A 15,301-nucleotide genomic window follows, 5' to 3' on the forward strand; every position below is an offset into this window, starting at 1 on the left:
ACTGAGATAAAAATCTGGCCTGCCAAGAGGGTGGTTTTTTAAAACATGGTGTTGTCAAAAGGGAGAACCCCAACTCAGTGGAGACCTTGCCTGGTTGGTTATTTAGACACTTGTAACCTGAATACATCACTATTGATCTTCCTTAGATTTCATAAAACTATGTTCTTCCTAAGAGTTATTTGTTCCAGTATTTTGGCTTCTTACCTCAAAGTATTGCTTAAAAAACCAGAGGGCAAAAAGTCATTTTCCTGGTAAAAGCATACTTTCTGAAAAACAAAAACAAACCCCAAACCAATACAGACTAACAAAAGCTCTTCTCTAAATATTTTCCTTACTGGTTCTCTCACCAAACTTGATTTTCTCTCTAAAAGCTGAAAAATCTCCTCCCTAAGCAGACAAAATTTCAATGGCAGTGTGAAAGTTTTAGGAAGCTAATTATGGACAATTGAAAGCAGGGAGTAGGGAATGGGAATACTCAGGTGACCTTAATTCTAGCAGTCACTATTACATGGCTATAATGAACTCTCATGCCATTACATGCCTTTGAAACTGGCTGCAATAGGAATAAGCATGATACTTTAAATCCCATGTATTAGTCCTCTTAATTTCTTTTATCTGAAAGAGCAGTCTTTTTAACAACTGCTGTGCAAGGTCAATTATTTCTCTTTTGTAGCCAACACCTCCAGGAACCATCCTGTGCAAAGTCAGGTAGTGCTTACTCACCTCCCAGTTTTTTAGCAGTCCAGTTTCAACTCTGTGAAGAGTTTGTGATACCACTTGCAGATGCATGAGCTCACTCTGCTCTTGCCTGTCACTCACCATGTTGTCTTTGTGTATTTGTTGTTCCTGATGGAAAAGTTTCTGATCCTCTGGTTTGCTGCATGATTACACTTGCCCTCTTTCAGGTCCATTTTCTTTGCCTCAGGCAAACACTGTGGCTGCAGACCTGTTGTAATTGGTACCTCTGCTTCTAAGGGGAGGGTGATGTCCACATCTTGGTTTGGGACGTTCAGTTTTTGCTGTCCCTTTTTGTGTTTCTCCTCCTGCCTTCTCTCCCTCTCATCTCTGCCCCTCAGCTGAAACCTGGGCAGGAGATCTATCAGGTTCATAAGGGAGCTGCTACTGGTTTTGCATTAAAACCAGGAATGGGGGCTCAGCAGGCAGAGCTGCAAACTGGATGCAAATTGGCCAGTGAGTTGGGTGCTAGGTACAGAATTAACACAACTGAGGAGTAATTCATGTTATATGATTGCCACAAAACTGGAGAAAATCACCGAATCATGTGGCATGTTCCAATTTATATTTATGGTCAAAAAGCTTTGAAAATCACTACTAATAGGCTTTACATCTTGAAGTGGTAGTAACGCAAAAGCAAGTACGTGGTAGTAAGGCAAGAACACAGTATGGGGGTAGCTGTTGAAGGAATCAATTGGCAGCAGGGAAAAGAGGAGTAGCATTGAGCAACAAGATGATTTGTACTCCCACCCCTACGGAATACTTCTGAACGTCCCACACAAGTAATTCGGTGGATTCAGCAAATATTCCAGAGCAAAGTTCTGTCAGACTAGATTTAAGATAACCATTCTGATCAATCTGCAAGTGACAGAGCAGTGTGTGGTGGGAGAAAGGAAGGGTTGACACAGAGAAACTTACTTGGTGACTTCCAGACCAAGCCATGCATCTGGCCAAGCCCAGCTCGTGTCATGTCAGCCCTGTCCTACACTGGAGCACTGAGATCCCTGTTTTATGTGACCTATTTCCAGTGCTTGGGGGGAGTTCTTGGTCCCAGCGAAGCAGTGTATATTGAGTGACTCTGGAATAATGAAGTTTTTAATAGGTTGTTCACAAGGTGAGAGTTTGCCACAGCGTGAGGTGAAAAAACAGGGTAATGGTGAGATGCAGAATTATTCATGATAGGATAGGAAAACAAGTCTTGTTCATCAAGGTGTAAAGCAACTTCTGACTGCAAGGAACAAGAAAGAATTTCTTTTGTAGCTGCACGGGCATGGATTGGAATGTTCTGCCTTCTTAATTCACCTTTAGTACTACCCACTAATAGTTACTATAGTGACACAGATGGACCTGTGTTCAGGAGTCCATTTTGTCTCAGAAAATTTTACTATGTGTAGAGTTTTGTAAAAAGGACAGATGATACAAAATCAAATTGAGGAAATACCAGATGGCACTAACCTAAACCAGCAAGCAAACTTTAATTTAAATAAAATATTTTTTTGACCAATGCTAAAATAAAGGCTGGTAGGAAAGTGCTGCTCACTTGAAAGGAGTAGGACTTAGCACATGGTTAAGAATGCTTATAGAGAGACCTTGTCTGCAGCAGCAGCTGTCCCCATGGAGCAGTGGCTAGACAAGGGCCAGGAAAATAAGTGAGATTAATCAGCAGTGAATTTCAGGCATCTAGTCATGACAGCATCACTTTGGAGTGGCTGTAATCAAAGCAAAATTCTTAAAAGAAGTGTAGGTCCTTCTCCCAGGCAGGACTGGTGCCCACTTGGTTACCGGACCAAGTTCTAGATGCTTTTGCTTCCAGGGTTGTGACTCAAGCTGAAACAAGAGCTATAAGCACACTGGAGAGAATTGCTCACTGCCTGGATGCGAAAGGCTTTATCACATGAGACAGAACATTAATCTTTCAAAATTATTATCTGAAGGCATCTTGTGACATCTTTTACTGAAACTCTGTATGAATATAAAGATTACTGTTAATAATTCATATTACCAAAATTTTCACTAAAGGAAAGAGGAGGTTTGGGATGCATTTGTATCTGTCAAACGAATCCATCAGCAGGTGAAAGATAGGGGCCACAGTGCAGAGCTTTGGTTAGCATGTCTTTCCTGATAAGATACAGCAAATTACTTAAGTAAAGAATACTGGAACCAAAACCACTCTCTAGTTGTTTATTTATCTATTGGTGATACAGTACTAAGGCAACTCTTAGAGAGGGGAAAGGGTAGTGGCAGTATGTAACAGGAAAAGTGGCTACTGTCTTATTCAGATATGAAATTACAAAAGAGAATGGAAGTAATACAAATCCAGAAATTTTGGTATAATTTAAAATAATTTCCTTACTTTTATCTCAATAGAAATAGAATTTGGTTTGAATTTTCTTAAAACAATGTCTATTGCTGATAGTTCAACTGCATTTGGACTTCTTAGATCCTTTTCACATAAAGCACTGCGTGTAATTGTGCTTTATCAGATATCACTTGAACTCTGTGTGCTGCAGCACATGGTGTTCCTGATCAGAGTGTACAAAACAGCTGGAAGGAGGTCAAGGTGAAGAGGTAAGGAGAAAGCTGAACATGTCAGGAGTACAAAACCAACAGTACAGCTGCTCAGGCTGTAGCAAAGACACAGAGTGAAGGATCCCTGTATCTGCTCCAGAAATGCAGATAGAAAATGCAGCAAACCCACTTGCAATCTCTAAGATGAGACAATACAGAGAGCTTCAAAACACAGTTTCCAGGAGATAAAGAATTCAGGAATGTCATATTGACTTAACCCTCCCTTGCAATTCTTACCCTCTTCATCCCTAAGCTTAAAGCCAACCTGCTTTCACTTGAGTCTTTAGCAACCTAGAAGCCTGAGGTCTCCCTCAGCCCATCCCAAGGCTCTTTTTTTTGTTTGTTTGTTTGCAAAGGTCTTAAAGTTCTCAGAAGTTCTCAGAGGCAGTGTGGCCAAAGACAGCACATGCCATTGCATGCCACAAACCTGGCAGTGCTGCTTAACTGCATGTTTCTGCTTACACAACCATCAGTGAAGCACTTAACACTGTCACAGAAACAATGAGCAAATGAAGTCAAACTAAACCAAAATGTTGTTACTTCCAGTAATCATGAGGGCTTGTGGAGGAGCAGGGTGCAGAGTTATAGGAAACAAAAGATTTGATTTCTTACTCTGTGCCTCAAAATGCAGTGGTATCAGCTGGCAGTCTCCAAAGTGTCAGGATAAAACACATTTTACATATCCACAGCATCTTGTTACACTTGGTGTATTTGTTTTGTCTGTTTCAAATGCCAAAGTAATTCCAGGTAAATGCCAGTATCAGCAAGATAAACATTGATCAACTCAGACCAGGGCAATCAAGAACTTTTCATTTTATTCCTTACTAATATACAGTTTAAATTACACTAAAATAATAAAAAATGTGCCCTTTTTATCCTGAAAATATTCTTCAGTATCTCCGTGTAATGATATGTGACTTCAACTTCTGAGAGCCAAAGTTGGACAGAGGGGCTTTGCGTTCTTTGGGAGGAACTGCTCCCAGGTTTCCTGTTTATGTGCTTGATTCTGTATCTGAAAGATTTCAACATACTAGAAGTTGAAGAACTATTACTTTTTGCTTTCCTTCAGAAGGCAGAAAATCTGGAGACTTGCCTGAGCCAGATATCCTTCATGGGCTAAAAATTACAGAAAAGACAAACATGATTCTGTAAAACATTTCTATGTAATTTTTTCTTGTAGTGCATTTGGTATTTGCAGGACACATTTGATTTACTGGGTCTTGCTGGTAGGAGGAGCTGCACAACTCCCCAGTGACTTTGCTGTTTCTCAATGATTCAGTGATCCCGAGCCATTCCAGGAAGAATTTCATGCCATGTTATATCACACTGCACTGTCCCAGGCTGATCCTGCCATCCTGAGGCCACGTTCAGCCCACAGCAGGATGTGGTTAGGCAGGCACCAGCAAAATTGTCATTTGGGGATCGATTCCTTGCCAGTCCTAGATTTCCATTTTCTGATGAGATTGCTTGACAATTCCCTTAACATGTGGCTAATCACAAAGATGTTTGGGGTGGTGTAATTTGAGATCACTGAGAGTTTTGCTATAAATTTCTACAGGATGAAGGATAAGTGCTGCATCAGGAAAGGTCCCTGCAAGAGGTGCAGGACAGAGCATGGCATGCTGTGCCCTTTCTGCAGGTTATCTTTTGAGGGTTGTGCTTTTGGAGTTTGCAGCAGTGTGTTTCAAGTGTGTTTATAAATATCCCCCATTATGTCTGGGAAGTGAACAGGACAACACTATAGTGGCATCCTGCTGTAATCACAAGATATTTAGAAAAAACTATTTCTGATGTACTTGAAGCCAAGTGGGAAATGGTTAGGAAAAGTCTGTGACAAATGTGATCTAGAGGCTGGGCTGGATTATGTTTCTTTGATCTGTAAACTGTTAATTTGTTTCCTAAATGCCCCTTGCAGCAATGTCAGTTTCCCTCCTTTTTTGTTGTTATCTTATATTTTTCTTTTTTCAACAGATCGACAAGACATTTAACAATTCCATTTTAAGGAAAAAATACATCAGTTCACGATTAATCAGAGTGAGGTATGTGAGATTATAATAAATGCATGCAGCTGAGATAAAGTAAAATGTATATCAAGCCCAGCTAGAGAGCCGTTTGATCTAATTCAGTAAAGTTTATTTTAAATAATACCAGAGCATAATCCCCAGCTGAACCTAATCTTATTCTGGACCATGCCCTCCATTGGATCTTGAAGTCCAAATTCTGTACAAGTTTGTGTTCAGATACTGAGGAAGCTTTAGCTAATAAATAACATATAATTTGAGCTATCTAAAAATAGAGACTTTTCAAAACTATTTCCTTCACTATAATCCAGGTGTCCTTTATTAATAGTATTCCTGCTGTGTTGAGATTGTCAAGTAAAACCCAAACATGGCTGTTCCAGTTCGGAAGGTCCCACTTATCAGAGTTGCATCTCTAAGAGTGGCACGAGTAGGTGTGGAGCAGGATGCAAACACTGCAAACAGTAGCAGCACAACAGAACATGCATAGCAACTGCTGCTTGGTGTGCTCCCTACCTCCAGCTACTTACTCTTGGGATTTCCTGAAGTAGTCATGGTTTGTTTAGCAGCCCCTGCTGAGTTATTTTTGAAGGACTTGTCCAGTCTCCTCTGGACTCTTGAAAGCTGTGCACTTCAATCCTTTAGTAAGGATTACTTGTTTAGTAAGGGGTTACTTGTGAAGAGGCACCTCCTTTGGATCATTCACTGGCCCCTACTTCTTCTGCTGGAAGAGGTGATGAGAAGTTGACCTCTGTGCCTCCTCTCTATGCAATTAGTGGTATCAGACACTGCCATCATATCCCTTTTCTCTTTCTCTTTCATGTACCCCATGAGCTCAACTTTTAATCACCTTTTCACCTTGCTTCGTATCTCTTTCAGGTGTACTGTCCCTGCTTTTTGAGAACAAGGGGATTATAATGAGCAATGTGGCTGGGATTATAATGAGCAATGGTTTTTTTATGTCTGATTTTTTCTCTGTTCATTTCCCAGTGAGACTTAATGTTCAATTTGATTTTTGAACCACTATTGAGTGCTGAAAATAACAATTTTATAGAACTGTCTATTCTAAAACTAAAGTCTTGCTCCTGAATGACAGTGCCCATCACTTTGCAAGTAAACCTTGAATGTCTTAATAATCAAATGCTAAAGCTGTAAGACTAATGACAGCAGCTTCAAGATCTGATTCCTGTGAAAGGACTTCTCCTTGGTCTAAGGTTTGTGACATCTTGCCTCCTGCTTTACCTTAGCTTAATCCCCAGTTAGGCAAATCACACAAGTCATTATTTGAATGTACCTTCAGGAATATTTTTTGATATTGACTGGAGTCTTGTAAGTGTTGACAAGATGACTGAAGGATCTGAGAGTCCAATTTGTAGGGAGAAGTAAAATTTTTCATTACTTCCTAATTTCCAAGGACAGACTGAGGTATTTATTGTGATGTTTGCATATGCCAAAACTTGGTTTGTTTATTTTTTTATTTGGTTTGTTTTGGGTTTTTTTGTTTGGTCGATTGGCTGTTGTTTGGGTTTTTTTTTCAAATATATAAGCTTGATACCTCTGTATGTGCTCAGACTTTCAAGCAGGGTCACTGTTGTGAATTTTTTTGGAAAGTACTATGTGTAATTTTTTGGGTGAGTATAAGCAACACATAATAAAGCCCCCTACTCACTGGGAAAGGCAAAACAAACCTTGACAGAGTGTCTTTGGCTCTGGATCTTTGCTATATAGTGAGTGATTCAAGGCAGGCTGAAATAACCCGAGGGTTTCGAGAGGTGTGGTGCTTGCAAGAGCTGATACAGTAATTCCAGTTTGGCACAGCACAGGAATAGGAGTGGGGGGGGGTGAGGGAACACCTCAGAAATGCAGAGCAACACCCACAGTTGGACCAGATAATATCTGGAAAATAAATGGAGTGGCAATCAGGCTGAAGTTGGCATAAAGGGAAAAAGAGCCTGTTGGGAAGTCCCTGTAGAGCTATGAGATCCTTGAGGCAAGGAACCTATCTCTGTGCTTAGCTACAGAACACTCAGGGTGCCTTGGTGTGCTTCTAACACATGGCCTTTTATTTTCCCTTCACTGGCTATCAGAGGAATGTCTATTTCCTTTGGGTGTGTGTCCCTTTAAAAGATCATAGCCTGGTTGCATAACTCCTATATAAGCCACCTGCCTTCTATTTTTAATTTTCTTATTTTTACTTTATATAATTACAAATTACCAAGATAGTGAGATATAACTGGAAGATCTTATCTTCCCCTTTCCTGTCTGAATGATGCTTAAGACAGAACAACCTGCTTTTAGCTCACCTCCTGTATGAAGTAACTGTGATTCCACCTGCTGTAGGTTATGTCATTGCTTCTTGTAAGCCAAGGAGGCACAGGAAAGAGGATTCTTGGTGCACATGCTTATCTTTGCTGTGTAATGACTAAGAATAAGCCACCTGCAAGCACAGAGCAAGATTCACTACACCAGATTAGACTCTGCTCTTTGTCTGGCATTCAGACTCTTGTAGTATCTGGGGCTTTAAGGAAAATTAAATACTGCTATCGGGTGAATTCCACCCGTTAAAAGATTTTTCTTCATTTTTCCCCCCTTCTTATCTCCCCAGTGTGGATGCTGGTGCTTTTCAGTCAGATGTTAAAAGCCCCTTTTGTGGCCCATCGCTTGAACTGTGATAGATAGTAGATAGATAGATACTGATAGATATAGATTGTAGATAGTTTGTAATAGGTTGTAGATAAGCTGCTGAGATTCATTTATTGTTGCATAACGTGAGGTTTTTAGTCATGCCAAGAGGCTGCAGTGGTGGAATTGGTTGTGTGGTCTCTCCCCTTTGCTTAAGTATCTTTTTGAGATACTTAATGGGATGAGATGATGGGAAATTTTTATTCTCTGTATGTATGAGGCCCTGGAAAAGTCTGTCTAGATGCCATTAACCATCTACCTGCTGTCCCTGAAGTGCTGTGCATTGTGCTTTTCACTGAAATCAAACCAGTTCATTCCCTCCAGCTCTTGTGTCCCAAACATGTAGTCAGTGACTGCTTTTAGTCGCCATTATAAGATTTCTCTGGACATTTGTTCACAGAATGTATCATGCTGCCTTCTAGCCTAATACAAACTTGAACATGCAGCATTTCCTTGGATTTATTTTGGCAATTCCTTCTCTCAAAAACATACAAAATGTTCAAAACTAATCCTTGATGTTACATTTCCATTGCTAGAGGAGCCAAGATAACAACTAAGAAATGCAGAGATGGGCTGAAGGTAACCAAAGTGTGTTTTGTTCATTTGTAGCCCAGAAGTTGATGGTGTGATGGCAGAGGCTTTGCTCACATTCTGGTTCTCCTCCACGGATTCCAGAGACGCCTTGAGACAAAGAGTTGAAAGGATCTTACGGAGGGGTCTGAAAAAATACACAGGGCCCCTGAGAATAAATGTCAGATCTTCTACCATCTCCAGTAAGTATATTGTATTTCTCCTCACGATACTTCTTGCCCTTTTCTGATTGCTGGGATTTGATTCTTCCCTTCTGCTGATTGTTACTGAGCCTGGATGACAGTCTTTCTTGCTTATTAAGTTAGAACAAAATCAGTGGCAATGTGTAAACTCTACCTAAGTTTTAAAAATATGTCTTAAATACAGATAAACAGGAGCAGTTGCTTTGTGGCTTTGAAGGTACAGCCTTAGCATCCCTCCAAACTGCAGTACCAATCTTATGCTACCATCAGGGTGAAGAGTGGAAGCCTTTCCACAGTGCTTCAGTACACAGCAACACCAACATGCTTCCTGGGCTTTGCTCCTCTGAAGAGCCTGAAAGTGCAGCATCTGTGCTTCAGTGGCAGCAGGAGGAAAACCAATGCACTGTAAAAACATAGTTGGTGGGGCTATGAAAACCCTTGCAAATTCCCCAGGGGAAAGGAAAAGAAAACGAAAATGTTCTTATCTGTGTGACTTCTCAGCTGAGGATCCAGCTCCTTTGCAGAGCAGACCTGCATCTGCAGGATGTGGGGATTAACAGCACTATTTTTTATTTAGGGAATTATCAAACAGACACTGAAAGGCAGGTTGCCCTCCTCATCTACACTTCTGATCTGTTAGGGAATTTTTGTGCAGGCTTAGACCTTTGTCTATGACTTAACTTTAATTACATATGGTCAACATTTTTCTGGCTGCCAGACTTTTCAAGAATGAGTTGCTGATTGAAAGGAAGGGGAGATGCTTGGCCATTTGTTTTTGCAGACCTTCTGCAAAAGGGTTCTTCTTACTCCTATCAGAAGGGTGACAGTGCAGAACATGGATGGGTTCTTGCTCCTTGCTTTTCCACACTGGGCTACACAGCAGAGGCCAGACAGCTGTGTTGAAAGAATAAGAAACCTGGGCCAGATTCCATGCTGAATGAATCCATGCTCCCTCCCACTCAGAAATGACAAGGAGTAACCTCTTGTTCTGCCTCTTGGTGCTTCAACTATGCACATTGCATTGCAGCAGTGCAGTGAAACTCAAACATGAGCTGTCACACATCCATCATTCTTCCCTGTTGGAATGGTACAAGATGGTAGGTGACATTCCTTTGAACTAAGAAATCACCATTTCTCTGCAGTGTTGCTTATACACCAGTAGTTCCTGTTGAGCAAAATGCATGTATAATTTGTCCCAGAAAGAAAAAGCGTGTGAGCATCAACTAGAGAGGTTTAAAGAGGGTTGGGTTTTTTTTGTTTTTTGTTGTTTTGTTTTGGGCTTTTGTTTGTATGTTGTTTTTTTTTTTAACACAGGTCACGATTTGGTGAATTTTGAATCTTTGGTTTAATGTGGTGCCTCAAATGAAGGATAAAATTAGGAATACAAAAAGGCTTGTTAGAAAAGGGCTGTGATCTTCTCATTGAGTTATGTCATTAGCTGCTTTTGTTCAGTCTGGTAAATGTGGGAAGTGACTCAAAACTCTGTTATTTGACCTTGAACTTCACCAGGTCTGTTACAGTAATACAGTGGCTGCTGGTTTAAAAAATGAGCTGAATCAAAATGTTTTCATTAAACATTTGGTGCCAGTAAAAGATGGCATCTCTGTGTTACTGATGAAGCTGTATGATAACATTCATGTTGCTTTTTTTGGCTGTCTCAGCCTAACCATAAAACACTGACAGCTCTGCTACTCACTACACAACTAGGATTGTGCAACTGTTACATGGGATACAAAGAAACATAAACAATACCTTGTCATTTCTACCGGGTGACAATAAAAGGTTCCATTTGGAACTTTCTTTGCTAATAGGGTTTCAGGAGTGCTCTGAGGCTTAGGCAAGCTCTTGTTGGTGCTGCTGTTTAAGAGAACCAGATTGAGTGAAGAGTATAGAACAGAACTCCTGTGCTTTTAGAGGAGAGAAAGGTCTCAATTTATAAAGTTTGTCTTCTTCCTCACCCCTGGGAGAAGTGGTGATTTTCAACTGGTCCTGGAAGTCCAAAGAGGGATCCAGGTTTTGAATTTCCCACTTCTTTCTCCCCTACTGGAATATCCAGTCCAATATTAGTATTGAAATCAAGGAAAGATAAGAAGCCCCACATTTTTTTCTGTGCTCTGCGGTACTTTTCTAAATGTTGCTGCACTGTAGCTTTGATGTTTTTTCCAACTGGAATCCTACAATCTGAGCATATTTTCATATTGGCTTGTAAAAAAAATCATTAACCTGTTAATTGTAATATCTTTATCAAAAGATTCTAATTTGGGGGCCATAATACACAGCTTGGTTTAGCTAAGCATAGCTAACTAGTTGAACAAATCCAGGTCAGGCACTTATTTACATTGCATACTAGGAGGAGGGTCTGATAAGGAGAACCTCCTTAAGTCTTCCTCCCAGGATCTAATCATCTTGTTGTTCAACACTGTGTCTCAGCTTCCACTGTACTCATAAGGATTTGCTTTGGAGAGGAATTTCAACAAAATTCTGCAAATTTGATGCAATGCTTGGGATCTTCAGCTGCAGTTCAGGGCAGGAAGACAAAACTCAGCAGTCTGCCAGCTCAGGGGTAAAACTTCCTTTGCTTCTCCATTGCTGAGGACTGGGAATAAAGAGGGGCTAAAATCTAAACTGACAATGTTATTAGTTCAGGTTTTTTGAAAAAGAGAGAGAAGATTTATCCAGCAGGTGTGAAAAAAAATTAAAAGTGTACAAAACTTAAAGGAAAAAAATAATATTGTCACTTCTTTATATCATCTATACAGTGATGTTCTTGACTTCACTAAGCAGTAGATATTCTTGACATAGGCCTGTAAAAATACTTCAGTATTGGGGCATCTTCAATGTGTTATTTAGGACTCAAGCCCCTGCTTTCTTAGTTAACTAAAATAAACAGAGGGCTGGATAAGCCCACTGGCCAAGGACAGCAGCATTTCCAAACTTCCACTACAGCTTTGATGGAAAATGGGAGGTGATAAAGATCTCTGCACCTGTGTACAAACCCCACTGGAAGCCCAAAGATTTTTCAGTGGAGAATCACGCAAAATGAGCCCTATGTTCTCTGAGCAGCTGTGTGAGGGCCAGGAAAATGAGATATCAAAGTTGGGTGACATGGAAACACCCACGTTAGGGCTCACTCTTCCAATGGCACTGAAGGAAGAATGTGTCAGAGTTTGCCCTTTGCATGGTTCTGGCATCAAAGAAATTTCCTTCAAGACTGGATTTTTTTCCCCCCAAGGTTTCTTGGTTGGAAAGCCACCACCTCACAGCTTGGATCACTATTAAGCAAAGTGTAGAGCACCTTGCCAGACTATTTCCCTTTGTCAGATAGGTTGGAAGTCTCCCAAAATGTATTTTTGGGAATGTGCTTCTGACGTCAGAGAAAAACCTGATCAGAAGATCACTGGCATTGTTCAAAGTGAGTAGGAAGTATTCCCACCTGTTGCACAGCCAAGAGTTTTGACCATGGACAGTGAGTCATGAATCAGTTTTGATCAACAAGTCAACTGTTATTATTTCTGTTTATCTGGCATCTGGGTCTTGCTAAAGCTCCTTAACAAATAAAACGTACAGAACACAAGAGCCAGATGCTCACTTCTTTGTCAAGTGTTCTTTGAGAGCCACACAGATGCCTGTCTGACCCCCATGACTGAAGAATGTTTCACCTCAATTTGTGTAACAGTCTGGTTTCTTGTACTTCACCAGCAGACTGGGGGAGTGGAACAGGACATGTATCTGTACATTGGGAAATAAAGTGGAGATTTGACTTTCCCTCATATGAATGCCATTAGCTTGGTGCAAGGTGGTACATTTCAGTGTCTGCAACACTCTAGAGAGGCTGACTAAAATGGGAGGACAGAAATGTATTTTAAAATTAATATTTTGCAAAGACATGCTCGTGTTGAAGAAATTAAGCAGAAAATCATCCCAGCCTAACTTATTAGATGACCTGGATAAGTTAATTTAATTAATTTCTTTATTCAGTTTTAGTTTTCTCTTTCTCTGCTTTGGTGCTTTGGTCTGACCCTACTCTAGTGGTACCTTTATTGCATCCAGGGAATGAGTATAGGCTCTGCTAAATAATCACTAAATAAATAATAATCACTAAAAAACCTTTCACACTACAAACCTAACAGATAATTCCCCATGTAGGTCTCTCCTTGGGATGAAGCTGATATAAATATGCTGTGAGGCATGGACCTGTCTGTCCTCATGGACAGAATTAAGATGTTGGGGAAGGAGGGGAGGAAGTCATGGATGTGAGGACAGGTCCATTGAAGGAGAGGGAAAGGCTGGGTGACAGGGACAATTAGAGGTACAAAGCCTTTGTCTTGTTTTCTCCAGGTTACTGTCCCCTGTTGAAGCAATGAGAATTGTATCACCTGTATCTAAGCCATGTTTTGCTGCTTCTATGGGGGTGTACAGCTCTAGGGAGTTCACTCCTACTGAGGGAGCAGGGAGAACATTGGAAAGTTCATGGGGAGTCGTTTTAGGTTGTGTGCACTGTGTCCCCACACAAGAGATGAATTTCCTGCTGAGCCCCAAGCCATCCTTCAGGAAGCTCCAGCATTTCCTTCCAGGTACTTTTCTTGGGAAAATGACTGCATCTGCTGCTCACTGCTTTCATTCCCATTTCACTACAAGACCTCAGGGCCTTCGTGGTCTTTAATGTAATTAAAGAATATTAGGGTAGAGCTATTACTTCCACCTCTGTCTGCACTACAGGACAGATGCATGGTGACATTACTCTTGGCTGCTCAGGTTGGTGACCCACTGGAACTTGCCAGAGATCCTCTCTGTGCCTGCCTGCACTGTTGTTACCCTAAATAACAGTGACTTAGGTGAACCCACTGTTTCTGACACACCTGAGAATTTTGTAATTCTCTCTTTTCAAGGAAGTTGTTATTAAATGTGACAAAGGACAGTGGGAAAAATGCTTCCTCTGCTCCCTCTGCACGTCACAGAGCTGTGCCTCAAACACAATTGTGTCCAAATATGTGTTGTTACTACTGAAGAATGTACTTATTTTTTTTTAGTATTTACAATCCTCTCCTCCCTTCATACCCCATTTGAGATAATCTCTACCTTGGAGGAAAAACAACCTACACAAGCAAGATGTGGGAACTGGATGTAACAAAGGATGGAACACCCAGTTTGCCTTTGAAGTCAGCAGTTACATTATGACATACAGAAAATCATGGAAGAAAACTTAAGAGAAAATCAAGCTTTTTTGTGGGAATCCACGTCTGTGAAATTATGTGTAATTGGGTAAAGATTTTAAAAAGAGATTTCTCATCTATAATTTTGCAGCCATCTCTCACCTTTTCCACACTGAAAATGCATAATATCCCCTAATAATGTGTCTGCTTGCCTTGCTTGAACTACTTCACGACAATGTCTTCTCCATTTCTCTCACTGAGAGTTGTTATTTGCTTCTTAATATAAACACTAACACTAAAATGAGGCAAAAATGACACAAGATGAATTCTTCTGATGACACTAATATTATTTAGAGATGTAGCAAGGTGACTACAGATTTCTGAGAATCTCTAAATACCTCAGAGATAAGTGGCCACATTCACTTTGAAAACATTTCCCTGGTTGCCAGATAGATCCAAGAGCTCTGGACATTGAGCTCTCTTAGAAATCCTGGCCTGTACTGGCTATTGCATATAAAAAAATACCAAAATAAAGATGCTTTCCTGCTCTTGCTTACTCCTCTTTTCTTTCCATGTTTGCTCAAACATATATATTGAGGAGTAAAAAAAAGTTGCTTACTGATACTAATTTTAAATTGGGACTGCAAGTCACTGTTCTCATTGGTAGAAAACTAAGACCAATAATTTAAGGGTAGTTTAAGGTTATTGTGCTTACTAAATATGTTAAATAATTGTATTAACAAAATTGGTGTCTCGTTGGAGAACAGAGCCTTCTCTGAAAGATGGAATCTCTAAGCTATGTTTTAAGCTGGGATTTTAATTTAGACAGTAGTTTTCTCTTTTAAGTTAGGCAAGCTCTAATTAAACAGCAAGTTCCATTTTACAGCTGGGCAATGCATGTTCAAGTTGAACTTGTTCTTGTTTACAGTTGGAGACTGAACACTGTTTTCCTAAATGTGACACAAACAACTATTTTTGCAGCTCTGTGTGGTTGAGACAAGATATGACACTTTAATTGTTACTAATTGATGCTTTTTCTTGGATGTGCAAACAACTGGGGCAACAAATACATGAGCAGGGCAGCGAAATTGTCTCTCGTGCCTTGCGAGTGATTGCTTCGAGGCAGGGCTTACAACACCTTGGTAGCACAAAGCAAACAGCTGTGCTGTTGACCAGGCTAAAAATGTCAAGCTAGTAACAACAAATGAAGGCAAGCCCAAACAATCTGATTTTCAGCAGTACCTTGTCACCCAAAAGGGTCCCTATTTTCATGGGATTTACTGTGGGCTCCGCTTATCTGAAAGCTGCGTCAGTTCAAATTTCCAAACACATACATTTGTGGTCTTGAATTTGAGTCCTTGGTATTCTGCCC

General features: G+C 40.4%; 1 protein-coding gene across 1 annotated transcript in view; it reads left to right on the top strand.

Annotated features, from left to right (window-relative positions):
- Positions 1–15,301, top strand: part of LOC139795754 (transmembrane protease serine 11E-like) — a 38,771-nt gene that overhangs the window by 15,308 nt on the left and 8,162 nt on the right. Inside the window, exons 4-5 of the mRNA XM_071742745.1 lie at positions 5,275–5,342; positions 8,613–8,776. Of these exons, the coding sequence (XP_071598846.1) occupies positions 5,275–5,342; positions 8,613–8,776 (232 nt within the window). The remainder of the gene's footprint in view (positions 1–5,274; positions 5,343–8,612; positions 8,777–15,301) is intronic.

Source organism: Heliangelus exortis, chromosome 4, assembly GCF_036169615.1.
Source record: "Heliangelus exortis chromosome 4, bHelExo1.hap1, whole genome shotgun sequence".
Classification (NCBI taxonomy): Eukaryota; Metazoa; Chordata; class Aves; order Apodiformes; family Trochilidae; genus Heliangelus; species Heliangelus exortis.